Source organism: Scyliorhinus torazame, unplaced genomic scaffold (genome assembly GCF_047496885.1).
Source record: "Scyliorhinus torazame isolate Kashiwa2021f unplaced genomic scaffold, sScyTor2.1 scaffold_1630, whole genome shotgun sequence".
Taxonomy (NCBI): Eukaryota; Metazoa; Chordata; class Chondrichthyes; order Carcharhiniformes; family Scyliorhinidae; genus Scyliorhinus; species Scyliorhinus torazame.
This window is the reverse complement of record NW_027309357.1, coordinates 10666-38056: the sequence shown is the minus strand read 5'-3', so window position 1 is coordinate 38056 and position 27391 is coordinate 10666. Positions and strand designations below refer to the sequence as shown.

At 46.6% G+C, this 27391-nt stretch overlaps 1 protein-coding gene and 1 long non-coding RNA gene across 2 annotated transcripts; both read left to right on the top strand.

Annotated features, from left to right (window-relative positions):
* The first annotated feature begins 390 nt into the window (after window positions 1-390).
* On the top strand, window positions 391-27391 carry LOC140407595 (profilin-2-like). The gene is made up of 2 exons (XM_072494959.1): window positions 391-524; window positions 27176-27391. The coding sequence occupies exons 1-2, from the start codon at window positions 393-395 to the stop codon at window positions 27374-27376; spliced, it is 333 nt and encodes a 110-aa protein (XP_072351060.1). The 5' UTR covers window positions 391-392; the 3' UTR covers window positions 27377-27391.
* On the top strand, window positions 3111-18451 carry LOC140407596 (uncharacterized). Its single transcript, XR_011939714.1, has 3 exons — window positions 3111-3608; window positions 4254-4347; window positions 18182-18451. It is a non-coding gene; the product is annotated as an uncharacterized lncRNA (long non-coding RNA).

Genomic DNA, 27391 nt, shown 5'->3' with positions numbered 1-27391 from the left:
AAATATATACACAACTTCCAACCAAGGAGGGCGGCGGGGGGAAAGAAAGGAAAAAAAGTTACGCCGTTATATTTTAAGGAGAGGGGGGGAAAAAAACTAGCGAGCCAGGGGGGAAAAACTGTCCTTTCCCCCCCTCCTTTTTTTTCTTTGCAAGTTATTTTTCCCTCCCCCCCCCCCCCCCCCCCCACACACACACAGAATTTCCCCTCTACCTCACCTGCCAACCGCTATCCGTGAGCTGGGAGGCTGCTTTCCCTTTTCTCCCCAACCCCCACCCACTCCCCCTTAAAAACCCTCATTTTATTTTCCTCTGGTCTGACCGAGGGAGGTGAAGGGAGGGAGAGAGAGAGAGAGAGACAGAGGCAGACAGACCATGGCGGGCTGGCCAGACCATGGCGGGCTGGCACTGTTATGTGGAGAACCTGATGGCCGATGGACACTGCCAGGACTCGGCCGTCGTCGGCTACATGGACGCCAAGTACGTCTGGGCAGCGTCTCCCGGAGGCACCTTCTCGGTTGTAACGGTAAGGGTGGGTTAAACAAAACAAATATATCTATCTATCTATATGTATATATATATATGTGTGTGTGTGTGTGTCTGTAAGGAAAACAGGCTGGGTGCGAGTCGGAAAATAAATGGGTACCCAAGAAACAATGATGCAGGAAATCGTATCCGGAGGAATTGAAAATAAAAGGGAAGAATTGAAATTAATGGTTTATTTTTTCTATCTGATGGGATTTTTTCCCCCTTTCCTGCCCATTAAATGTATTTGTATGACGCGTTTTCTTTCCTAGGTGGGAAGATAGATGAATTCAACTCTTTTGTTTGCTCTCTATCCCCCCCCCCCCCCCCCGGTTGGATGAAGGGAGGTGGTTTTATTGATTTTGAAAAAAAATATATATTATATTTAATTTGAGGGGGGGGGGGGGAAGCTCCGAGTCCCCTGACCGTTATCAGCGGTGTGAGTGGCTCTGGCTGTAAAATGGCGCCGGCTCCCCCTCTCTCTCCCTCCCCCACCCTCTCACCCACTCCCTCCCCACCCCTCTCACCCACTCCCTCCCCCACCCCTCTCACCCACTCCCTCTCTCCCCCCTCCTCACAATCTCTCTCTCTCCCTTCCCCCCCCCCGTCTCTCCTCACCCCCCCGTCTCTCCTCACCCCCCCCGTCTCTCCTCACCCCCCCCGTCTCTCCTCACCCCCCCCCCGTCTCTCCTCACCCCCCCCCCGTCTCTCCTCACCCCCCCCCCGTCTCTCCTCACCCCCCCCCCGTCTCTCCTCACCCCCCCCCCGTCTCTCCTCACCCCCCCCCCGTCTCTCCTCACCCCCCCCCGTCTCTCCTCACCCCCCCCCCCGTCTCTCCTCACCCCCCCCCGTCTCTCCTCACCCCCCCCCGTCTCTCCTCACCCCCCCCCGTCTCTCCTCACCCCCCCCCCGTCTCTCCTCACCCCCCCCCCCGTCTCTCCTCACCCCCCCCGTCTCTCCTCACCCCCCCCGTCTCTCCTCACCCCCCCCGTCTCTCCTCACCCCCCCCCGTCTCTCCTCACCCCCCCCCGTCTCTCCTCACCCCCCCCCGTCTCTCCTCACCCCCCCCCGTCTCTCCTCACCCCCCCCGTCTCTCCTCACCCCCCCCGTCTCTCCTCCCCCCCCCCCGTCTCTCCTCCCCCCCCCCTCTCCTCCCCCCCCCCCGTCTCTCCTCCCCCCCCCCGTCTCTCCTCCCCTCACCCCCCCCGTCTCTCCTCCCCTCACCCCCGTCTCTCCTCCCCCCCCCCCCGTCTCTCCTCCCCCCCCCCCGTCTCTCCTCCCCCCCCCGTCTCTCCTCCCCCCCCCCCGTCTCTCCTCCCCCCCCCCCCCGTCTCTCCTCCCCCCCCCCCCGTCTCTCCTCCCCCCCCCCCGTCTCTCCTCCCCCCCCCCCCCGTCTCTCCTCCCCCCCCCCCCCGTCTCTCCTCCCCCCCCCCCCCGTCTCTCCTCCCCCCCCCCCCGTCTCTCCTCCCCCCCCCCCCCCGTCTCTCCTCCCCCCCCCCCCCGTCTCTCCTCCCCCCCCCCCCCGTCTCTCCTCCCCCCCCCCCCGTCTCTCCTCCCCCCCCCCCCCGTCTCTCCTCCCCCCCCCCCCCGTCTCTCCTCCCCCCCCCCCCGTCTCTCCTCCCCCCCCCCCCCGTCTCTCCTCCCCCCCCGTCTCTCCTCCCCCCCGTCTCTCCTCCCCCCCCGTCTCTCCTCCCCCCCCCCCCGTCTCTCCTCTCCCCCCCCCCCGTCTCTCCTCCCCCCCCCCCCCCGTCTCTCCTCCCCCCCCCCCCGTCTCTCCTCCCCCCCCCCCCGTCTCTCCCCCCCCCCCCCGTCTCTTCCCCCCCCCCCGTCTCTTCCCCCCCCCCGTCTCTTCCTCCCCCCCCCCCCGTCTCTTCCCCCCCCCCGTCTCTTCCCCCCCCCCCGTCTCTCCCCCCCCCGTCTCTCCCCCCCCCGTCTCTCCCCCCCCCCCGTCTCTCCCCCCCCCCGTCTCTCCCCCCCCCCCGTCTCCCCCCCCCCCCCGTCTCCCCCCCCCCCGTCTCTCCCCCCCCCCCCCGTCTCTCCCCCCCCCCCCCGTCTCTCCCCCCCCCCCCGTCTCTCCCCCCCGTCTCTCCCCCCCCCCCCCGTCTCTCCCCCCCCCCCCGTCTCTCCCCCCCCCCCGTCTCTCCCCCCCCCCGTCTCTCCCCCCCCCGTCTCTCCCCCCCCCCGTCTCTCCTCCCCCCCCCCCGTCTCTCCTCCCCCCCCCCCGTCTCTCCTCCCCCCCCCGTGTCTCTCCTCCCCCCCCCCCGTCTCTCCTCCCCCCCCCCCCCGTCTCTCCTCCCCCCCCCCCCCGTCTCTCCTCCCCCCCCCCCCCGTCTCTCCTCCCCCCCCGTCTCTCCTCCCCCCCCCCCCGTCTCTCCTCCCCCCCCCCCCGTCTCTCCTCCCCCCCCCCGTCTCCCCCCCCCCCCCGTCTCTCCCCCCCCCCCCCGTCTCTCCTCCACCCCCCCCCGTCTCTCCTCCACCCCCCCCCCGTCTCTCCTCCACCCCCCCCCCCGTCTCTCCTCCCCCCCCCCCCCCCCGTCTCTCCTCACCCCCCCCCCCCGTCTCTCCTCCTCAGCCCACTCCTCTCCCTTCTCTCTTTCCCCCATCCCCCTGATTTTTCGTGCCATTGTCACTGGTGGGGGTGGGGGGGAACAGTGAACTCGTTTCTCAAAAGAAAGGAGCGAAAGAAGGGGTGGGATGGGGAAGCGAGGGGATTCCCTCTTTCGCCCCCCCCCCTCTTCTTCCTCTTCAATTATAAGCATTTTCGAAATGTACTTTGCATTTTCGAAATGTACTTTTAAATAAAACAATCAGTTCTCCTTGTGGGCTAACTAATCTGATTTGGGGAATGGCCTTTTAATCTCCTGTCTGCTTTTTAAAAAAAATCCGTGTGTGTGTGTGTATAAAAATCGTTCTGCCAAACGATCGAAGGTGCAAAGGGACACTATTTGGATCGAGTGTAATAGAACATTATCTTTTTGTTTGGTTTTAAAAGGGAGGGTTTATTTTCAATGCAAAGGCAGATCGCTGGTTCTGGTAGAAAATTCTAGAAAACTTGCTGTGTGTGGGGCCAGCCCCATCGTCCTCGGTACGTACCGATGGAGATTTCCAGTTTTACATTCCTCCTTCACTAATTCTTAAATTTGGCGTTTAGAGATCCAAATTCAGGGTTTAGAGATTCGGCAATGCTTATTTTTCTCTGCAGTTTGTATGAATATCTGGCACAGGGAAATATTTGATTTTCCATTTTTTTTGTCTACATGCTTGGCTGCATACTTAATACTGCAGAAAGATCAGGTAAAGATAAACGGTTTCCATTTAATATGAGAAACGAAAGACTTTGACTATTATTCTAATGGGGGTTCATGGTGAATTTATGAAATATCCTTTTTTTTGGGTGGATCGTTAAGTCACTTCGGAAAATAGTCTGACTCCTAGAGTGTGAAGGAGTTATGTTTTCGTGGCTTTAAATTCAAATTGAAGCACAACGTCCAGGCCCATTTGAGCCTGGCCCTCATTTTTTTTTTTGCTGAGTTCACATCTTCTGCTCATGTGCAAGGAATTGCTGTTGAGTGCACAAAATTGCTAATGTCTGCAAGCAATTGCTGTTGGTGAAACTCTCTAGGAATTATGCTTTTTATTATTTGCGGTTTTACTGGTTTGGGCAGTTCCTTCCTGTAGTGTTTTTTTTTGTCTGAATGTCTGTTTCACTCTCCTCCCCCATTCCCTTCAGACCTGTATGGCATGACTCTGCAGTTCAGCTAAACTGTGGTGGGAGGGCGCCGTCTTCCACGTCAGAGCGGACACAAACTTCTTTCCCCAGAAAGGTTGTGGCCATGAAATCGATCGCGACAAGATTTTTTTTTTTTTTTTTTGCAAACGTTTTATTTTGGTCAAAATATATGAAACTTTCAAATGATCCAAGTCACATTTAATCTAATTTCTGGAAGAACTCATTAGAAATGACAGTTGAACCTGTAAGCAAGTTAATTGAGACTGTCCCAACTATGGACAGTGTAGGATGACTTAAATCATGCCAAATACGGTAAAGTACATTGTTTTGGGCATCGTGCTTGTAGGAGGAAATGGCCTTGAATCCTTTTGGGTAGTTCTTCCTTGGTTCATTCCAAGATGATGCCTACATTGAGTGTTCCAATAGTAAGGATGCAATATGAAAAACTGCAGTTCAGCCTTAGACTTGGTATTATTCAATACTATCATTCCAGTTAAGCTCCTAAAACTGTTCAGTGCTGCTGTTTGTGCTTTACCTTTCAGCCACAGTTCACAATTGTTTTTTTTGCCTTCTCAGTTGGGCTTTATTGCAAATGTTCTCATTATCCAAAATCCAGGAATCAAATGTTTGAGGATGGTTTGATATATTTTTGTAAAGTTGCTTAATGTAGATAAGTTGGATTTAATTGCAGTAACTAGTTGTATCAGAATTCTAATTAAGTTAGAAGTTGATTTGTGACTTTAGATGGAAATTTGCTGCAATCTTGGGTGTTGGCTTAAAATTTGCTACAGCATGAACTTTCTTACTTACACACATGTCAAAATTATTAAAGGTGAATCTTGATGGCTGCTGGATTGAGTTAAAACAGCTCTGTTTGTAAACCTGGTGCATTGGCATGTTCTCAGTTTAGCTCATTTGGCTAGACAGCTGGTTCATAGAATTTAAAGTGCAGAAGGAGGCCATTTGGCCAATCGAGTCTGCACTGGCCCTTGGAAAGAACACCCTACTCAAGCCCACGCCTCCACTCTATCCCCCTAACCCCATTTTACCTTTTTGGATACCAAGGGCAATTTAGCATGGCCAATACACCTAACCAGCAGATCTTTGGACTGTGGGAGTAAACTGGAGCATCCGGAGGAAACCCATGCAGACACTGGGAGAATGTGCAGACCCTGCACAGACAGTGACCCAAGCTGGGAATTGAACCTGGGACCCTGGAGCTGTGAAGCAACTGTGCTAACCACTGTGCTACCATGCTGTCCTCATTGATGCAGAGCAAGGCCAGCAGCTTGGGCTCCATTTCCTTATCGGCTGAGGTTATTCATGATGCCTTCTCAACCTTGCCCCTCACCTGGGGTGTGGTGATCCTCAGGTTAAATCACCGCCAGTCAGCTCTACCCCTCAAAAGGGGAAAGCAGCCTATGGTCATCTCCTTTACCCTTTTCAACACCTTTTTCAACTAATGAAACTGCCAATGCTGGTCAATTCTGTATTGGATAAAGAAATGATTTTATGAAACTGTTATGGTATTGCCCCTGTATGATGAAATGGCAAAGTTTTATCCATGTGTTCTTGAGGGATGGTGGCTTTAGATCACTATCAATTTGGCATTCAAAATGTTGGCAGTTACCAGTTGTAAGACCATGTGGTTAATCATAACCCTGGAGTTGGTTAGAAATTATTTCGTGATTTTTGCTCAGCCCGAGTTGGAATCTAATCTTTGCCGGACAAAAGTTTTAAGCCCATCTAATGGAGCGGGGAAGGCAAGGATGAAAAGTTCTCTGTTCCCTGGTCTAGTTAAGTAATTAGTTTAATGCCTTAACATAAAATCCTGTTTAGTCCCATTTTGACTTTGGGAGATAAAAAAATGGAAGGATAAATTGAGGTCATTATGTTGCTATCTATTTATATTTAAATAGCATATTCTTCTTGCATTTTGTACAATATTTGCACAATAGCTAGCAACTTAAAAGCCAGTTTAGCCCAGTGCTAATACTGTAAATTTGTATAATGGAATCAACTTTAAAGCTCTTTAGATTTAAAATTTAAATACCAATAAACTACACAAACTTCCCTACCTACCATATTCCCTCCATTGGTATAACATGACTGATTCCCTTGATCTTTCTTCTCACTTGTCCGTGATTGAGATAATGAAAAGAGGACACGGTCATCATTAATATCACTTCCTTGTATCACCACTTGTTGCCCTTCCAACCTCACTTCCTTTTGTATTCCCTTTTCAAAAGAAACCTAAATTCCTGACCGTACAGCTCTCTTATTGCGATAATGTTAATGTTTAGTACTCCAGTATTGCTGCTTTTAATGCCTCTGTCCCAAGTAAAAGCCTTAATCTCTGCCATGTGGTTATTCCACTAGTACATGCTTACTTTAGTCCACTTGGGTTGCTTAAAGTCACTTACTTTAGTCCACTTGGATCCAAAATGCATTGACTTAAATGTATCGGGTGTACAACTAGTAAAACCATTCATCGCCAGATCTGGCTGGGCAACAAAAGGCATTATTGGGCCAAAATTAATTATCCAGATTTGCAATGAAATTTGATTTTTTTCCCCTTTACAAATCATCTCCTTAAATCCATCTGTCCTGTGTCCATATCTTCATCTCTTAAGAATGAGTTTGGACTGCATTGGCATCAAGACTGAGATCAGTAGTTCAGTTTCCCTCTCCTCGGACCTGAATCTTTAGTTTAATTTCTGTCTTTCCTCACGACCTTTCTCAGCCTCCCACATTTGTTCCCGTCTTTTACTACAGCTCCCATCCTTGAATCTCTAGTTAAGTTTCTGTTGCAGTACTGTTGGTAGCTCTCTGGCCACACATGATATCCACTGTGAGTGGTGCGCTATCCCTTCTCTCCTTCTCGTTCTCTGCATCCATTGGTGGTTGACCGCAATATCCTCTTACCAAGGCCTCCCTTCTGGTGTCCATCTATGTGAAAATGCCCATGTTTGGTTCATGAACTGAAGTTATGTTCCTTTTCTCCTCCATTCGCCTCTTAACATTGCCTGTCTTTTGCAGACCTGAATATTGCAAGGCATTTGTGGTTAGCCTACATCCTGTAACATCAATTTTGGCTTATCCAAAATTTAATTGCACCAAATCCCATTTCCTTCCCTGTGCTTGCTGACCTGCATTTCCTACTGGTTCTCCATCACTTTCAACTAGCAGTTTAGTCTGTTCAAATCCTTTCATTGTCTTGTCCCACCCTATCTCTATTCTCATCTGCTCTGCACCTATTATGTGTACCCCCATTTCCTTTACTCTACCACTGATGCCTCCAATTGATTAAGACCCTAAACTCTTGAATTCTGTCTCCACTTCTAGTGTCTTTTAATATTCTGCTTAAGATATACCTCTTAAGAGCAAGCTTTTAGTCATTCCTCCTCCTTTGACTTGGTGTCAAGGCAAGGGTAGTGGTTTGGGTAATAAGCAAAGTAGATCAAGAAGGATCAAAGTTTAAAGGTAATAAAGCATTGGAGACTACAGTGACAGGTGTTACAACACCCTGGGCTAGGGTATGGTCAATTCCAGCTCCCCCAACCAAAGTCTCAACATAATTGAATTAACAAATAATCCTTGGAAAAATACCCAAAGTCTTTGGCCCTTGGTCCAATAATTACAGTCACCAGGTTTGTAAATTTAAGCACAATCGCTTTTCATTTATAACAAAACTATAATGAAATACGCAGCAAATACAACTGCTAACTATTGCAATATTATTCCTAATCCCGCACTTCCTTATATTATTTATGATACACACGACGGTAGGGGAGAAAATGATAAGTCAAAAATAAAAGATGAGTCTTTCTTTCAGATGGCTGTTTCTAGCCAACTTTACCGGTCTTTCAGGTCGAGATTTCTGCTTTCCAGTCTGTAGATTCATTCAGGTTTCTGCAGTTCCATAAATACAGCAGCTCTTCTGAAGAAAACATGAGAGAAAGAACAGGCCCTTTCCATTGAGTGCCCAGGGCCCCCGACTCTGCTTTCCTTGGGTCTCTGGGAATCATCCCACTCAGGCCGGATCCAATCACCGCCTGATAGCGGGCAGAATACAGCCTTTTGGCCAATTAATTGGCCAGCCAATTGATCGAACAGAGTCCCATCCCATCTTTCGGGTTTTGCTGCTCAAAACTAGCATGGTGCAACTTCTTGAATTCTCTGATGCTTGATTTAAGTCCATTAAGCATCCATGGATCAAAAAAATAGTGGTTTAAAAAAAGAGAAAGGGGGAAATAAGGAAATCAACAGGAAGGACCCTTACACACGGAAAAAGCGAAATGAGATAAAGCTAGAGGAACTGTACCTACATTAAACATTGGCAGCTTAATAGGCACAACATAATGGGTTGTGGAATGGGGCAGAATACAAATGAGGAAATTAGAGCGGCATGGAGCAAGAGTAGTCATGAAAGACTTAATCTTGGGGATTGGCAATCCAAATTTGCAGGAATAGTGTGGAGGATGAGTTTTTGGGATGTATTCAAGAGGCTTTTCTAGTAACCAACCAGGTTATTGTGGATCTAGTGTTGTACACCGCGAGGAGGGCTAATTGATATCTAAAATGTCAACAAATCCCTAGGGCCTGATGGCCTGTATCCTAGTAGTGTTTTTTAAAGTGGTTTTGATCTTCTAGAATCTGGAGAATTCCAGCATGCTCCCCATGGATTGGTAGGATGTAGACATAACCCTGTGGTTCAGGAAAGGAGGGAGAGAAAGCCAATTAGTCTGACATGAGGAAATCTTCTCATTTCCACAACCACCCTACAATTGAGGAATCGTTATTTTTTTAAAAAATTAGTTCTTGGGACGTGGGCATTGCAGTCTGTGCCAGCATTTATTACCCATCCCTAATTGCCCTTGAGGGAGTCAACCATTGCTATGGGGTCTGGAGTCACATATAGGCCAGACCAGGTACGAATGACAGATTTCCTTCCCTATAGGACATTAGTGAACCAGATGGGTTTTTACAACAATCGGCAATGGTTTCATGGTCATCAGAAGACTTTTAATTCCAGATTTTTTTTTTTTTTTTTTACTGAATTCAAATTTCACCACCTGCAGTGGTGGGATTTAAACTTTTGTCCCCCGAGTATTACTCCAGTATCTGGTGTGGAGTCAAGACTAGTGTCCAGTGGCAGTGCCACTGCATCACCGCCTCCCTGGAACACAATTGGAAGAAACACAATGAAATCTGCATGAGGGGAACTTCAGTGGTCATTGGCAAAAGTATTTTGAAAATGCAAATATGCCTGTAGCAGGTGGTTTAGGGGAAACATATCTTCTCACCTTGGGCTTGCACTGCAGCCTCCCGATGCTGAGGACCTGGGTTCGATCCCGGCCCCAGGTCACTGGCCGTGTGGAGTTTGCAAATTCTCCGTTTGCATGGGGGTCTCCCCCGCAACACACAAGGTGCGCAGCATAGGTGGATTGGCCACACTAAATTGCCCCTTAATTGGAAAAAATAATTGGATACTTTAAATTTATTTTAAAAACTATCTGACCTTATTCTTGCCAATCTAGCTGTCCCCATTGCATTTGTCATGACAGTACTGGTACACAGTCCTTTTGCAGGCAAAGACCTGTCTTTATGCTGACTATCTATCTGGTGTATGCCAAGAAACTACTAAATGCACTGCATGCAGCAAAGGCTCTGACAATATTGTAGGACTGAAGACCCGTGCTCTGGAACTAACTGTGTCCCATGGCTTACTGTTCTTGAGTACAATTACAATATTGGCATCTACTTGTAGTGTGGAAAATTGCCCATGTATGTTGTGTGCACAAAGCCAGACTAATTTAATCCATCCAGTAGTTGCCCCATCAGCCTATTCACGATCATCAGCAAAGTAGTATCAAGCAACACTTCCTGCTCATCATTTGGCTCTTTGGAACCTCTGCTCCTGGCCTCATTGCAGCCTTGGACAAAGAGACCAAATCCTGCAGGTGAGTGACTGCCCTTGACTTCAAGGCAGCATTTGACTGAGCAGGATATGGCATCAAGGACCACCGCAAAGGGAATTATTTAACAGCACATGTGGAGTGCAGTGGTTCCAAGAATGCAGCTCCACTAAATCAAGGAACATGAGGTATGGGCAATATGCCAACCACATTGCATCCATCAGTGAATTAAAAACACAGCAGGAAAAATGCTTAGTTCTGTTATTGGGATGATACAGCATTTGTACACTAGGTGGTTGTGACGAAGGCAGTGGCATATTGTTGTCACTGGATTAGTAATCCAGAGACTCCGAGTAATGCTCTGGGGTGCCAGGTTCAAATTCTGCCACTCAGATGGTGAAATCTGAATTCATAAAAATCTGGAATTAAAAGTCCAGTGATGACCCATGAAACCATTGTTTATTGTAAAAACTCCTCTGGTTCACTAATGTTCTTTGGGGAAGAAAATCTGTCCTTGCCTGGTCTGACCTGCATATGACTCCAGATCCACAATGTGGTTGACTCAAAAGTGCACTCTGAAATGGCCGAGCAAGCCACTCAGTTCAAGGGGAATTGGGGAAGAGCAATAAATGCTGCCTCAGCCAGTCACGCTGACATCCCATGAACAATTAAAAAAAAAAAAAAAAAATTACATTTTTGACGAAGTGTGTAGATTTGAACAAAGTTTTTGTGCACAGCTAAAGCTACATGCAAGTTTCGGCAACCTAACTCCGTTGGATGAATAGTAAACTTGTTGCTCCAAATAATAGATCTCACAAAATTTGTGTAAAAACCTAGAGCTATGCAAACCTAATGGTTTCCATTTTAGAATGAATGAACTTGCATTTTTATATGCTATCTTTTTGTCACTCGGGCATCCCAAAGTGCTTCACAACCAATGTTGGGAATCATAGAATTTGCAAAGTGGAAGGAGGCCATTCAGCCCATCGAGTCTGCACCGGCCCTTGGAAAGAGCACCCTACTGAAGCTCCATGCCTCCACCCTATCCCCGTAGCCCCACCTAACCTTTTTGGACACTGGCAATTTAGAATGGCCAATCCACCTAACCTGCACATCTTTGGACTGTGGGAGGAAACCGGACCACCCGGAGGAAACCCACGCACACAAGGGGAGAACGTGCAGACTCCACACGTCAGTGACCCAAGCCGGGAATCGAACCTGGGACCCTGGAGCTGTGAAGCAACTGTGCTAACCACTATGCTACCGTGACAGCCAATTGGTAAACAGCTGCGAGATGAAGGACATTGTCATCTTTGACCTGGACAGGTTTCCCCGATTTGTCTTTAAATAGTGTCATGACATCTACCTAAGAGGACAAATGGTGCTTCATTGTAGAGGTGTCATACTTGAGATACTAACAGTAAAGTAGTCCCTCATTTCTATTTTACTGGTATCCTAGGTAATGTGCCGAAATGGAGTGCAGACTTTGACGTTCTGATTCAGTTGCACCGAATATCTAATTGTATTTGTCCCAACAGTTTTGTTTTGACTGTCTTTCAGTCTTTACTGGAGTCCCCTTTGCTTCTCGCTGACTGCTTTTCGAATGTTGAGATTTTTCAGTGAAACTCTTGGAATAGTGTACCTTACAGCCTGCTGCTTAATGCAGTTGAGTTCTTTGCATAATATACTTCATGTGGAATATGCACGTTGGTGCGGAGTTCCTTTTTTGTTTTCACTTTCGTCCGTTAAATTTATAGAAGTAGTTCCAGATGGTCTTTAGCAGGAGTGAATATGATCCGATGACACTTCGCTTTCATCTCACTTTGGTCCTCTAATTTGCTGTCTCATGGCCATTTTGTGGCCTACCTCATTGCAGATGTGACTGATCAAAATTTCCTGAAGCAAACAGTTACTAGTGACTCCCTCGTTTGGCAACATGTATGAAATAGCAATCAGTTGTAAGCTTGTAAAATGTTGAGCTGCACTACAGCATGTTGAATCATTCATGAGACTAGTGCTAGAGGGAACTGTTGCTTGGGGTTCTGGCTGTTGAAAGTAAGAGATTGGAACTCTTTAAACTAAGTTCTTACACTTAAACCCTAGTGGCAAAATAATTATTCTAGTGTTTTAATCAAATAGGGTTGTTAAGTTGAGGCAGGTTGAAATATTTTTCTGGTAAAACATGGAATATGAGCCCACTTTGGTTTAACTTGGGCGCTGTCTACTTTATATCGGTTCAGATTGTGTCATAAGAAACATAAATTGTGAATAAACTTGTCCTGAGCAACTCTGGATTAAATCTGGAAGGGGGTGGGGGGGCAGTTCTTTTAAGAAAGATAGTTTTGTAGTGACAACCAAGCTGGGGTGATTTACTAAGTTTGTGTGGACTTCGCATGGTATAGGAAATTACAACTTGATGGGCTGGAGCAAGAACCCTGGTAGCTATTCATCTATTAAAAAAACATTTAAAGCCCAATTTTTCTGTCCCAATTAGCAGGCGATTTAGCATCACCAATCCACTTGCCTGCACACCTTTGGGTTTTGGGTGTGAGACCCACACAGGCACAAGCTATTCACCATCGATGGGTTAGACGTGCTACTTTTGAAACAAAGGAGAAATTATTATGTTGAAGGCCTGAAACTACCTAGTTACACAATTTCCTTTTGAATCTGGAGAGTCCTAGTGGTCAGATCTAGTGGTCCTCAATATCAGAGATGTACTTGTTTTTCATCAAAAACTTAATAAGGAGATTAGCAGGGGTAGTGTTGTGTGCTGCATGACCGATGAACCATTTTAAGGGAAATGTGGATGTAGTTTCTGCACTGTAATTTTCAGACTTCCAAGTGGTGGGGAAGGAGAGTGGGAGAAAGAGGATGCAGCACAAAAATATAACTTCTAATTTGTCAGAGAGTCAGAGCGTTTTTACGTCACAGGAAGAGACTCTTTGGCCCACCGTGTCTGCCATCCATCAAATACCTGTCTAATCCCATTTTCCAGCACTTGGTCCGTAGTCTTGTATGCTGTGGCATTTCAAGTGCTTGTCTAAAGCCTTGAGTATTCCTGTCTCTACAGCCCTTTCAGGTAGTGAGTTTTAGATTCCAACCACCCTCTGGGTGAAATCTCTCAGCCCCTCTAAACCTCCTGCCCCTTATTCTGTGCCCCTGGTTATTGACCCCTCAGCTAAGGGGAAACATTCTTCCTATCCACCCTATTTATGCCCCGTATAATTTTATACAACATCATGTTCACCCTTCAGCCTTCTCTGCGTCATGAAAACAACCCCAGCCTATCCAGTCTCTCTTGATAGCTGAAACACTCCAGCTCAGGTAACATCTATGATCCTTCCTCCGCACCCCCTCTGGTGCAATTACTCCCTTCCTATAGTGACCCAGAGCGGCACACAGTACTCCAGATGTGGCCGAACCAGCGTTTTATACAGCTCCATCATAACCTCCCTGCTCTTGTGTTCTCTGCCCTGGCACAAGTACCCCACCTGCCTTAATCACCTTTTCTACCTGCCCTGTGGTCTTCACACCAAGGTCCCTCTGACCCTCTCCTTCCTAAGGTCCTATCATTCATTGTATATTCACACACCTTGTTAGTTCTCCCAAAATGCATTACCTCACACTTGAGGATTAAATTCCATTTGCCACCTCTGCCCATCTAACCAGCCTGTCTATAACCTGTAATCTAAGGCGTTCCTTACTTTTTACCACACCAATTTTTGTGTCATCCGTGAATTTCCTGATACCTCCTACATTCCAGATCATTAATGAACACTACAAAAAGCAAGGGACACTGGCTTCCAGACACACAAACAACCTATGACCATCACCTTCTGCCACCAAGCCAGTTTTGGATCCAATTTGTCAAATTGCCTTGGATCCCATGCACCATTTTCTTGATCAGTCTGCGAGACCTTGTTGAAAACCATACTGAAGTCCATATAAACTACATCAGCTGCACTGCCCTCATCAATACACCTAGTCACCTCTTCAAACAATGCAATTAAATTTGTAAGACACGATCTCCCTTTGACAAATCCATGCCGACTATCTTCGATTAATCCTTGCTTCCGCAACGTGGAGATGAATTCTGTCATAGAATCGGCTGGCAAGTGGTTAGCACTGCTGCCTACGGCGTTGAGAACCCAGGTTCGATCCTGGCCCTAGGTCACTGTCTGTGTGGAGTTTGCACATTCTCCCCGTGTCTACGTGGGTTTCACCCCACAACCCAAAGATGTGCAGGGTAGGTAGATTGGCCACACTAAATTGCCCCTTAATTGGAAAAAATAATTGGGTACTCTTAAGTTTATTTATTATTTAATCCGTCATAGAATACCTACAGTGCAGGAGGAGGCCATACTGCCCACTGTGTCTCCATCAATGCTCTGAAAGAGCACCCTGTACAGACCCACTCCCCTGCAATCCCACCTAGGGGCAATTTAGCATTGCCAATCCACCTGCACATCTTTGGACTGTGGGAGGAAACCAGAGCACCCGGCCCTCTAGTATTTTTTCCAATAATTTCCCTACCACTGAAGTTAGATTCGAAAGCTGTAGCTGCCGCCGCCTTGTGTGCGTTCGCAGCCTCTGTATTGTCCTCCGTAGCCGCCGCCTCCCGGCCTTTTCTCGGTGTGGTCCACCTAGATTTGCTGCCCGTCCAGGGATTTTTCGTTCATCGTCTCCAGTGTGTTGTTGGCGTCCTCCGGGTTTTCGAAAGTGATGAAGCCGAAATCGCGGGACGCCATGGTGTCTTACCTCGGTGATCCGCTTGTACTTTGGAGAAAGCCTCTTCCAGGGCCTGCTCATCTGTGTCGACGTTCAGGCCGCCGATGAACAACTTTCCTTCTTCAGTCATGGTGTTAAGATATATCTGCCTCGGTCCCTGTTAAATTTGAAGATGTTCCTTAACGGTCCACACCCTCTGCATTCCTCCGCACACTGTCTCAATTTATCCATCTTTAAGCCTGCTAGAACTGTTCATACCTCCTCCCGCAAATGTTAATTTGTTCAAGTACATTATAAACTTCTAGTTTCTATAGCTACACTGTCCTTCCCATTGTGAACACCGATGCAAAGTACTCATTTAAAACCTCACGTCGTCTTCTGGCTCCACGCAGATAGTCGTGTTACCACCTCCCCTTTATTTCCGGTCCATCTTTGTCCCTTTCCAGACTACCTTAAATCTTACCGAGTTATGGTCGCTGTCGCCAAAATGCTCCCCCACTTCTACCACTTGCCTTGCTTCATTTCTTTAATCTCAGTCCAGCACTATCCCCTCTCGTAGGACTTATGGCATAAAAAGCCCTCCTGGATGCATTTAAGAATTGTGCCCCCCCCCTCTTAAGCCTTTCACACTTTGACTGTCCCAGTTAATATTGAGGAAGTTGAAATCGCCTATTATTTTTACATTTGAGATCTGCCTACATATCTGTCCTTCTTTGGATTGGATTGGATTGGATTTGTTTATTGTCACGTGTACCGAGGTACAGTGAAAAGTATTTTTCTGCGAGCAGCTCAACAGGTCATTAAATACATGGGAAGAAAAGGGAATAAAAGAAAATACATAATAGGGCAACACAACATATACAATGTAACTACATAAGCACTGGCATCGGATGAAGCATACAGGGTGTAGTGTTAATGAAATCAGTCCATAAGAGGGTCATTTAGGAGTCTGGTGACATTGGGGAAGAAGCTGTTTTTGAGTCTATCTCTCATGTTTGACACTTAATCCTGTGATTACCCATATAGTAAGTGCCAAGGCTCAGGTGAGGAGAAATTACTTCACTTAAAGGGTTGTGAATGTTTGATGTTCTCTCTGTGCTAGAGGGGTTGTGGATGTTCTCACGTAACACTATTAAGGTAGGTATTGACAAATGTTTGGTCTTGGAATCGAGGGATATGAGGAGAAGGTGGGAAAGTGGAGTTGAAGCCCAAGGTCAGGAGTAATTATTGAATGGCAGAGCAAGCATGATCTACATGGTATACTCATTATTCTTGTACTCTAGCCACATTACTGCCCCCAGCTCTCGTGCTGTGTAACGAAGTATCATTTTTGGTGTTCTCTGAAATTCGTGTTTATATTGAATAATTTAGTTGTGGTGTGCTACTAAATAAAAAGTTGATTACTTGCCCCTGATGAGAATGAAAAATCAATTTGTCCTGCAGCAAGCAACTGTTTCTTAGGACAAATATGAATCTCTGAAGGGGGACGCTAGGAAGAAGTTCAGGAATCTGCAGAGCTACTCACAGAATGATGAGCATGGATTGCATTTGTACTACATTTCTAAAGCTGTTTTTGGGATGGGAATTTGAGTCACTGGGAAATGATGAAATGCCCATAGTATTTTAGAGCATAGTTTGAGTACTAGAGAGAGAGAGAGATATAAGTTACATGGAACATAGTTACTGCATCTAAGATGTTTTTTTTAGTGCTATGAATATAGAATGCCTCAGAGCAATTCGGAAAGCAGGTGCTTGGTCTTCAGTAATGTTGAAATCAACATGTAGATTTTTTTGTATTTCCATAACATGTATGAGGGTTTGACAACTTGATTCTGTGCTTTGATCCTAATATGGATTAGTTATATAAAGTGTGTTCTCAGTTCTGAGCTCTGCTCAATTCTGGGAATAAAAAATTAACTTTCTTTCCATGTCAAGCTCAAGAACCCCGAGGTGGATCAATGTTCAAGGGGGAGAGGGTTTTTAAAATTCTTTCATGGGCTGTGGATGTTATAATATGAATATACAAGCTAGGCAGAGGTAAGCCGCTCAGACCTTCAAGCATGCTCTGCCATTTAATAAGATCATGGCTGATCTGACTAACCTCCTGCCAACTGCAGTAACTTCACCCCCTTGTTTATCAAGAATCTATCCAGCTTTGCTTTGAAAAGATACAAAGATTCTGCTTCCACTGCCTTTGAGGAAGGGAGCGCCAAAGACAGAATTCTTCTGCTCTGTCTGAAATGAACAGAGAACATAGTGCAGAAAGAGGCCATTCGGCCCGTCGAGTCGGCACTGACCCACTTAAGCCCTCACTTCTACCCTATCCTTGTAACCCAATAACCCCTCCTAATCTTTTTGGTCACCAAGGGCAATTTATCATGGCCAATCCACCTAACCTGCACGTCTTTGAACTGTGGGAGGAAACTGGAGCACCTGGAGGAAACCCACGCAGACACGGGGAGAACGTGCAGATTCCGCACCGACAATGACCCAGCAGGGAATGGAGCATGGGACCCTGGCGCTGTGAAGCCACAGTGCTATCCACTTGTGCTACCGTGCTGCCCCACGCTCCAAATGGGCAGCCATTTGTTTTTATATTTAAGTTTAAAGTACCCAATTCATTTTCTTCCCAATTAAGAGGCAATTTAGGATGGCCAATCCACCTACCCTGCAAATCCTTGGGTTGTGAGCATGAGACCCACGTAGACATGGGGAGAATGTGCAAATTCCACACGAACAGTGACCTGGGGCCGGGATCGAACCTGGGTCCTTGGTCCCGTAAGGCAGCAGTGCTAACCACTGCATCACCATGCCGCCTGGCGCCTTGTTTGTTTTTAAATAAGCTCAGAGTGCCCAATTATATTTTTCCAATTAAGGGGCAATTTAGCATGGCCAATCCACCTAATCTGCACACCTTTAGGTTGTGGGGGTGAGGCACACATGGACACTGAGAGAATGTGCAAACTCCACACAGACTGACCCGGGGCTGGGATCAAACCAGGGTCCTCAGCGCCATGGGCAGCAGTGCTAACCACTGTGCCACTCCGGCCACTTGTTTTTCAACAGCAATCTCTAGTGTTCTCCCACAAGAGGAAACGCCCTCTTCACATCCACCATGTCAAGTCTCCACAGGAAAATAAACATTTCCATTAAGTCGCTCTCTAAACTCTTAATGGATAGAAGCCTAGACTGTCCAATCTTTCCTCAAAACTGCCTATTCCTTTTATTAATTTAATAAACCTCTGAACTGCAAACTCACTCAATAATAATCTTTCTTAGTGTCACAAGGAGGCTTACATTAACACTGCAATGAAGACTAGGACAATCTCCTAATTGCCATACTATGATGACTTTTTGGGTACATTGAGGGAGAATGCCCAATTCACCTAACAAGCAAGCATGTCTTTTTGGACTTGTGGAAAGTAACCGGAGCACCCAGAGGAAACCCATGCAGATGCTGTGAGAACGTGCAGACTCCGCACAGACAGTGACCCAAGCCGGGAATCGAACCCAGGTCCCTGGCGCTGTGAAGCACCAGTACTAACCACTGCTACCGTGAGTAAGGAGATCATTACTTTACACAGTGATTGCCCATGAAGTGGTGATGAACTACAGCAGTCCATGTGTTCTCGGATTGCTGTTGGATTGCAGTTCAAGGATTTTCACCCAGTGGCAGTGAGGAGGTCACTGTCCAAGTCACTGTTGTGGCTTGGAGGGGAATTTGTAGCTGGTGTCTCCAAGCATTTACTGCCCTTTTTCTTATCTGGTGATTGAGGCTGAGGTTGAAAGAGGCTTGTTGAGTTGCTACAGTACATCCTGTAGATTGTGTACACTGTCGGTGGTGGAGGCAGTGCCAATCCGCCGGCTGTTATCTTTGTTGTGCTTGTTCCTCACACTGAATGTTGGCCATCTAGTGGTGCTCTTCACCTAAACGATCATGTGAGAAACTTTTTTATTTTTTTTAAAATTTAGAGTACCCAATTCATTTTTCCAAATTTAGGGGCAATTTAGCATGGCCAATCCACCTAACCTGCACATCTTTTGGGTTGTGGGGGCAAAGCCCCTGCAAACACTGGGAGAATATGCAAACTCCACACAGACAGTGACCCAGAGCCGGGATCGAACCTGGGACCTCGGTGCCGTGAGGCAGCAGGGCTAACCCACTGCGCCACCGTGCTGCCCTTCATGTGAGAAACTTGGACAAGTTGCTGATTAGTACTTAAATAACTGCATGCTGTCAAATGACAGATGTTTTTTTGATTAAGGGGCAATTTAGTGTGGCCAATCCACCTAACCTGCATCTTGGGTTGTGGGGGTGAAACCTACGCAGACATGGGGAAAATGTGCAAACTCCACACAGGCAGTGACCCTGGGCCGGGATCGAACCCGGGTCCTCAGCGCTGTATGCAGCAGTGCTAACCACTGCACCATGTGCTGCCCATCAAATGACAGATTGAAGGAGTCTGTACATTTAGAAAAGTTTGTGGGATTTTACAAATTGCTTATTGTGACTGTTTTATGTTTGTGCCTTGTAAAAGATCATAAGACATAGGATCAGAATTAGGCCACTTAGCCCATCGAGTCTGCTGCGCATTCAATCATGGCTAATATTTTTCTCATCCCCATTCTTCTGCCTTCTCTCCATAACCCCATATCCCCTTATTAATCAAGAACCTATCTATCTGTCTTAAATACACTCTTGGTGATTTGGCCTCCACAACCTTCTGTGCCAAAGAGTTCCACAAATTCACCACTCTCTCTGGCTGAAGACATTCCTCATCTATTTTAAAGGATCATCCCTTTAGTCTGAGGTTGTGTCCTCTGGTTCTAGATTTTCCTATAATTGGAAACATCCTCTCCACATCCACTCAATCGAGGCCTTGTCAAAGGCCTTCTGGAAATCTAAATAAATCACATCCACTGGTTCTCCCTTGTCTAACTTCCTTTTTACTTCCTCAAAGAACTCGTAACAGATTTTTCAGACATGACCTCCCCTTGACGAAGCCGTGCTGATTCAGTCCTATTTAATCATGCACTTCCAAGTACGCCATGATTTCATCTTTAATAATGGACTCTAAGATCTTATGAATGACTGAAGTCCGGCCTATAATTTCCCGACTTCTGCTTCTCAAAAGACTTGCTTTTAACATTTAAAATAAAAGCAAAATAATGCTGGAAATATGAAATAAAAACAGAAAATGCTTGGCAAGCTTGGCAGCACCTGTGGAGAGAGGAAGAATTGATGTTTTGAAATGCGATTGCCTGTCTCGGAGAGGGGTGGGGAAAGTGTGCAGAATAGTAGTTCAGGGATATGTGGGGGCTCGGAGAATGAAAAATGAAATGAAATGATTGACCAAGCTGTCATGGATAAAAGGCAAAGGGATGCTAATGCTGGTGTTAAATACTAAAGCTGCTAACAATGGTATAATGGCAGCTAACGATGGTATAATTGCAAAGTAGCAGAATGTGCAAAAGGGTCAGCACTCTGAAAGCCAAAACTCCTGTGGGGGAGGGGGGTGGCTGGAAAAAAAATCAAAACGGAGGGGAAAAAGCTAATGGTCTCAGCAAACTTTATGTAATAATCTTCATTAGTGTCACAAGTAGGCTTACATTAGCAATGAAGTTAGTGTGAAAATCCCCTAGTTGCCAAATTCCACCAGGGGAAAATTAGACTGGTTTTGTGGAGATGGGACTTGTATAGAGTGTGAAGGTTTCTAACGGAACAGTACTACTAACATCCTTGTGGGGTGGCTTACTTTTTTATAATCTTTATTATTGTCACAAGTGGGCTTACATTCACGTGGCACAATGGTTAGCTTTGCTGCCTACGGCGCTGAGGACCCGCGTTCTAATCCTGGCCCTGGGTCACTGTCCGTGTGGAGTTTGCACATTCTCCCCGTGTCTGCGTGGGTTTCACCCCCACAACCCATAGATGTGCAGGTTCGGTGGATTGGCCATGCTAAACTGCCCCTTATTTGGAAAAAATATAATTAGGTAATCTTTTTTTAAAAAAAAAAAACGAAGGAGGTGCAAGTGAAATGCTCTTTCACCTGAAAGGAGTGTTTAGGGCTTTGGATGGTGAGGATGGAGGAAGTAAAGGGCAGGTGTTATACTCTCTGCGATTGCACGGGAAGTGGCTGTGGTGGAGGAGTTGACCAGAGTGTCAAGGAGGGAACTGTTCCCATGACATGTTGGCCGATGAGGCGAGGGGAAGATTATCGTAGAATTTACAGTGCAGAAGGAGGCCATTCGGCCCATCGAGTCCACACCGGCTCCTGGAAAGAGCACCCACCCAAGGTCAACACCTCCACCCTATCCCCATAACCCAGCAACCCCACCCAACACTAAGGGCAATTTTGGACACTAAGGGCAATTTATCATGGCCAATCCACCTAACCTGCACATCTTTGGACTGTGGGAGGAAACCGAAGCACCCGGAGGAAACCCACGCACACACCGGGAGGATGTGCAGACTCCGCACAGACAGTGACCCATGCCGGGATTCGAACCTGGGACCCTGGAGCTGTGAAGCAATTGTGCTATCCACAATGCTACCGTGCTGCCCATATATGTTTTGTAACATCATACTAGAGTTGGCAAAATGGCGGCGAATGATCCTTTGATTACGAAGGCTGGTGGGGTGAAAGTGGAGGACAGTGAAGACCCTATCATGGAGGAGGGCAGAGAGATGGGTGGTTCGCAGTTGAGAGCCCTGTCCTCTGTTCAGGAAGAAGGAAGGCATATTAGAAGTGATATTCTGCTTGCTGGCTCAGTGGTTAGCACTGCTGCCTACGGCACTGAGGACCCAGGTTCAATCCTGGCCCTGGGTCACTGTCCGTGTGGAGTTTGCACATTCTCCATGTGTCTGCATGGGTTTCACCCCTACAACCCAAAGATGTGCATGGTAGGTGGATTGGCCATGCTAAAATGCCCCTTAATTGGAAAAAAATGGGTTTCTAAATTTAAAAAAAATTGATGTTTTGGAAGGTAGCATCTTGGGAACCAATGCAACTGAGGTGGAGAAGCTGGGAGAATGATGTGAAGTCCTTGTAGGAAGCAAGACAGGATAGTAGGGAGTCATAAGAATTAGGAGCAGAAGCAGGCAATTTAGCACTTCGAGTCTGCTCCGCCATTCAATCAGATCATGGCTGATCACTTCCTGGTCTCAAAGCTACCTCTCCGCCTGTTCCCCATATCCCATTAACCGGTTTAAAAAAAAAAAAAAAAAAATCTGAAATATATGTATCTCCCTCTTGAAACCATTAATAATTTGGATTCCACCGCACTATGGGGTAGCGAGTTCCACAAATTCACCACCCTCTGCGAGACGTAGTGCCTCCTCATTTCTGCTTTAAATCTACCGCCTCTCAACCTATTTTTGTGACCTCTTGTTCTAGAGTGCCCCACAAGGGGGAACATTTGATCTACACACCTCGATCAGATCCCCCCTCGTCCTTCTAAAGTTTAGTTTGAGTATAAACCCAAACTGTTTAATCTCTCCTCATATGTCAATCCCTTCATCCCCAGAATCAATCTGGTGAACCTTCTCTCGGCTTCCAATGCCACCACATCCTTCCTCAAATAAGGAGACCAAGGGCAGCATGGTGGCACAGTGGTTAGCACTGCTGCCTCATGGTGCCGAGGACCCGGGTTTGATCCCGACCCCGGGTCACAGTCCGTGTGGAGTTTGCACATTCTCTCCGTGCCTGCGTGGGTCTCACCCCCACAAACCCGGAAGGGCAGGCGAATTAGCCATGCTAAATTGCCCCTTAATTGGGGGAGTTGGGTACTCTAAATTTTTTTAAAATAAAGAAACCAATCCTCTGGTCATAATACTCCAGATGTGGTCTCACCAACACCTATACAATTGTGACAATAGTTATCTACTTTCATACTCCAGTCCTTTTGCACTAACCGCTAACATTCCATTTGCCAATGGGCTGTTAATGAATATTGGGGCAGTCTGTCGCCCGAAATTGAGACCGAAGTCAAGGATGGGAAATGTTAAATGAGTGTGGGGGAGGGGGGGGGGGGGTTAGTAGGTAAGAGTAGAATGGGAAGAAAATCGATGAACCTTCCCAGGTCCATATGTGTGCATGACTGTCATCAATGCATCAGGAAGAGAGTTGAGAGGGGGCCTGTGTAGCACTAGAATCAGGAATGTTCCCCATACCCGACAAAGCGACACGTGTAACTGGTGTCCAAGCTGGTACCCATGGCTGCACCTTTTTATTTGGAGGAAGTGAGACTAAAGGAGGAAGTGTTCAGTGAGTGAACAAGCTCAGCCAGGTGGAGGAGAGTGTGGGTGGATGGGCAATGTTTGGCTCTCCCAAGGGGGAAGCGAGAGCCCCTCCAAGCTTGTGCCGACCATGCTGCCCGTCTAAACTAAAATCTTCTGCACTTCCGGGGTCCGTATGCCTCTATTTCCATCCTATTCATGTATTTAAAGACCCTTTCCTCCTTGAGCAAACTTCACGAGGTACCATGGATACTACGTCATATAGCAGTGCTTTCCAAACTTTTCCCCCGACTGTGACTCCGTTTTAATATTTGAAAATCACTGTGACCCTAAAGTGTGGTGGAGGGGGGAGATGTTGAGTGGGGGCAAATGGTTTTGTGCATAGTTTTTGAAAAGTCATGAAGGGGTCATGAAGTCATGTAATGGAACCTTGGTGCCGATCCCATGAACCATAGAATTCCTGCAGTACAGAAGGAGGCCATTCAGCCCATTAAGTCTGCACTGACCTTCTGAAAGAGAATCATTCCCTGGCCCACTTCTCTGCCCTATCTCCTGGGGTCAACAAAGCTTCTCACTCCTCTACTACCCCTGCCCCCTTTACTACCTATACCATGTACAATATTGTAGCACTCAACATTGGTATTTGTATATGTGTGTTGAAACAAAATTAAAAAATGATTCTCGTGTGAAGTTTGCAGTTGTCAATGCCTGCATTTCAATCAACTGCACTATCCAAGTTCCTGAACTGATCTGTTTGAATCATGGAATTAATTTAGAGTACCCAGTTCTTTTTTTCCTAATTAAGGGGCAATTTAGTGTGGCCAATCCACCTACCCTGGACACCTTTGGGTTGTGGGGGTGACACACACGCAGGCATGGCGGGAATGTGCAAACTCCACACTGACAGTGACCTGGGGCCGGGATCGAACCTGGGCCCCACATGCTGTGAGGCAGCAGTGCTAACCACTGCACCATCACGCTGCCCCAGCACACTTCTGTAATTTACAATCCTACATACAGATTTGACCCTATTTGCATGCAAACTTGAATGACTAAAGTATGTTGGATTATTTAGTATACTTGTTTTGTTGTGGAATTTGCATCCTCCCAAGAGCTCCTGTATGTCTGCCTTGGTTTTTCCACGTGTAGCTTGACTAAACAACTAGAAATAAGGATGTCCTCCTGTTGGCAGTTTTAGGTAGGAAAGATTTTAGAATCTTATCTTCCAAAAGGTAGTATTCTCCCAATCATTGCCATGAGCTAGTGAGGATAGAACTTATGAATGCGTGGCAGGGGGAAATTAGACTGGTTCTGTGGAGGTGGGACCTGTATAGAGTGTGAAGGTTCCACCGGATTAGTAATACTAAGATCCTTGCGGGGTGGCGTAAAATCATTATTATTGTCACAAGTAGGATTGCATTAACACTGCAATGAAGTTACTTTGAAAATCCCCTAGTCGTCACGCTCCGGTGCCTGTTCGGGCACTCACGGGGAGAATTCAGAATGTCCAATTCACCGAACAAGCACGTCTTTCGGGACTTGCGGGAGGTAACTGGAGCGCCCGGAGGAAACCCACGCAGACATTGGGAGAAGATGCAGACTCTGCACAGACAGTGACCCAAACGGGAATTGAACCTGGGTCCCTGGCACTGTGAAGCAACTATGCTACCATGCCGCCCATACTAGGACTTGAGGAGGTTTGAACTAACTTAACAGGGAAATGGGAGCCAGGAGGTAATATTGGGGGAGACGGAGTAAGAAAGTCCGGTATTAGCCTTTGGCCTATGGAGCCTTAGCCTCCAGAAAGTCTTTGACAAGGTGCCACACAAAAGGTTGCTGCATAAGATAAAGATGCATGGCATTAAGGGTAAAGTAGTAGCATGGATAGAGGATTGGTTCATTAATATAAAGCAAAGAGTGGGGATTAATAGGTGTTTCCCTGGTTGGCAATCAGTAGCTAGTGGTGTCCCACAGGGATCAGTGTTGGGCCCACAATTGTTCACAGTTTACATAGATGATTTTGAGTTGGGGACCAAGGGCAATGTGTCCAAGTTTGCAGACGACACTAAGATGAGTGGCAAAGCAAAAAGTGCAGAGGATACTGGAAGTCTGCAGAGTGATTTGGATAGGCTAAGTGAATGGGCTAGGGTCTGGCAGGTGGAATACAATATTGACAAATGTGAGGTTATCCATTTTGGTAAGAACAGCAAAAGGGATTATTATTTAAATGAAACATGCTGCTGTGCAGAGAGACCTGGTTGTGCTAGTGCATGAGTCGCAAAAAGTTGGTTTACAGGTGATTAAGAAGGTGAATGGAATTTTGTCCTTCATTGCTAGAGGGATGGAGTTTAAGACTAGGGAGGTTATGCTGCAATTGTTTAAGGTGTTAGTGAGGCCACACCTGGAGTATTGTGTTCAGTTTTGGTCTCCTTACTTGAGAAAGGACGTACTCGCACTGAAGGGTGTGCAGAGGAGATTCACTCGGTTAATCCCAGAACTGAAGGGGTTGGATTACGAGGAGAGGTTGAGTAGACTGGGACTGTACTCGTTGGAATTTAGAAGGATGAGGGGTGATCTTATAGAAACATATAAAATTATGAAGGGAATAGATAGGATAGATGCGGGCAGGTTGTTTCCACTGGCGGGTGAAAGCAGAACTAGGGGGCATAGCCTCAAAATAAGGGGAAGTCGATTTAGGACTGAGTTTAGGAGTAACTTCTTCACCCAAAGGGTTGTGAATCTATGGAATTCCTTGCCCAGTGAAGCAGTAGAGGCTCCTTCATTAAATGTTTTAATGATAAAGATAAATAGTTTTTTGACGAATTAAGGGATTAAGGTTTATGGTGTTTGGGCTCGGAAAGTGGAGCTGAGTCCACAAAAGAGCAGTCATGATCTCATTGAATGGCGGAGCAGGCTCGAGGGGCCAGATGACCTACTCCTGCTCCTAGTTCTTATGTTCTTATCTTATGTTCTTATTAGTGGAATTAGAGTATTACAGTAAAGTTCAAATTAGGTTTACAGTGCATGTATGTAATTACACTTAAATATAGTGAGCTGCAGGCACAGATGGTCCATGTGAGAGTACAATATGTGGTGATAATGAAGACCTGCTCAAAAAAAAAAGCAACGCTGGGTACTAAGTATTCCTGGATGCCAGGTGCTCAGGAAATATGGAGAACGAAAGAAAGGAGGGATGGCTGCATTGACTTGAGGCAAATATTACAGTGCTGGAGAGAGGATTCCCTTGAGGGATTAAGGGCAGGATCTTTATTTCGAGCTAAGTGACAATGCAGAAACATTACATTGCTGGATGCATTCTATAGACCACCAACTAGTGGGAATTATGTATAGAGGGCAAGAGGTTTGCATGGAAACCAGACGTGCAAGGTGAAAAATGTAGATAATAATGGAGCAATTTTGCCATCTCCGCCTGACCCAGGTAAATTGGAATCAAACATTGGCAGGCAAAACTAATGAAATAATGGGCTGCCTTTTAATGAGTGCAACAAATGGTGAGAGGCTGGCAACTTGCATGAGGGAATCCGAAGTCTTTCATAGGATATCAATAGTAAAAGGGCTGATTTCGGACTAGGTTTTATGCGTGTGTTTATGAGAGCTTGACTGAGGTACTAAATGAGTATTTGCTGCCAAAGGTTTAGTGAAAGGAGGTAGTTGAGACACTGAACTAAAAATTGATGAGGTGGCATTTAAAAATGCTGGCTGTGTTTTACTTTCAGCGTGCCATTACTTTCATTGGCACATGTTTACTTTCAGGCAGGGTTTTCGCCCATCAGAGTTTGTTACCTAGTGCTAGGGTTTAAAAATGAAAAATGGCTGGAAATAAATCTTAAGCTCCATATCTTCATTTAGTAGAATATTTACTGGTTAGATTCATATGAAGTGTAGCCATCAATTACTGGAAGGCCACCCGTTTCTTTTGCCTTGACTAATACTTAACGCTTGCCACTTGTAGATTAGATAACTGACTGTTACCTGAATAAGCTTTAACAGATTTTTAATGTTTTCCTTGGCAGCCTCCAGAAATAGATGTGTTGGTTGGAAAGGATCGCCACAGCTTCTACACCAATGGCTTGGTCCTCGGTGGAAAGAAGTGCTCTGTTATCAGAGATCAACTGTTTACTGATGGTGACTTCACAATGGACTTGAGGACTAAGAGCCAATCTGGAGAAGCAACGTACAATGTTTCTGTCGGCAGAGCTGGCAGAAGTAAGTAATACACGTCAGATATT

Bases quoted from the DNA above. Each gene is read 5' to 3' on its own strand.
- LOC140407595 (XM_072494959.1), top strand. From the start codon at position 393: ATGGCGGGCTGGCACTGTTATGTGGAGAACCTGATGGCCGATGGACAC. The intron at 525-27,175 runs GTAAGGGTGGGT...TTTCCTTGGCAG, and splicing joins GCACCTTCTCGGTTGTAACG to CCTCCAGAAATAGATGTGTT.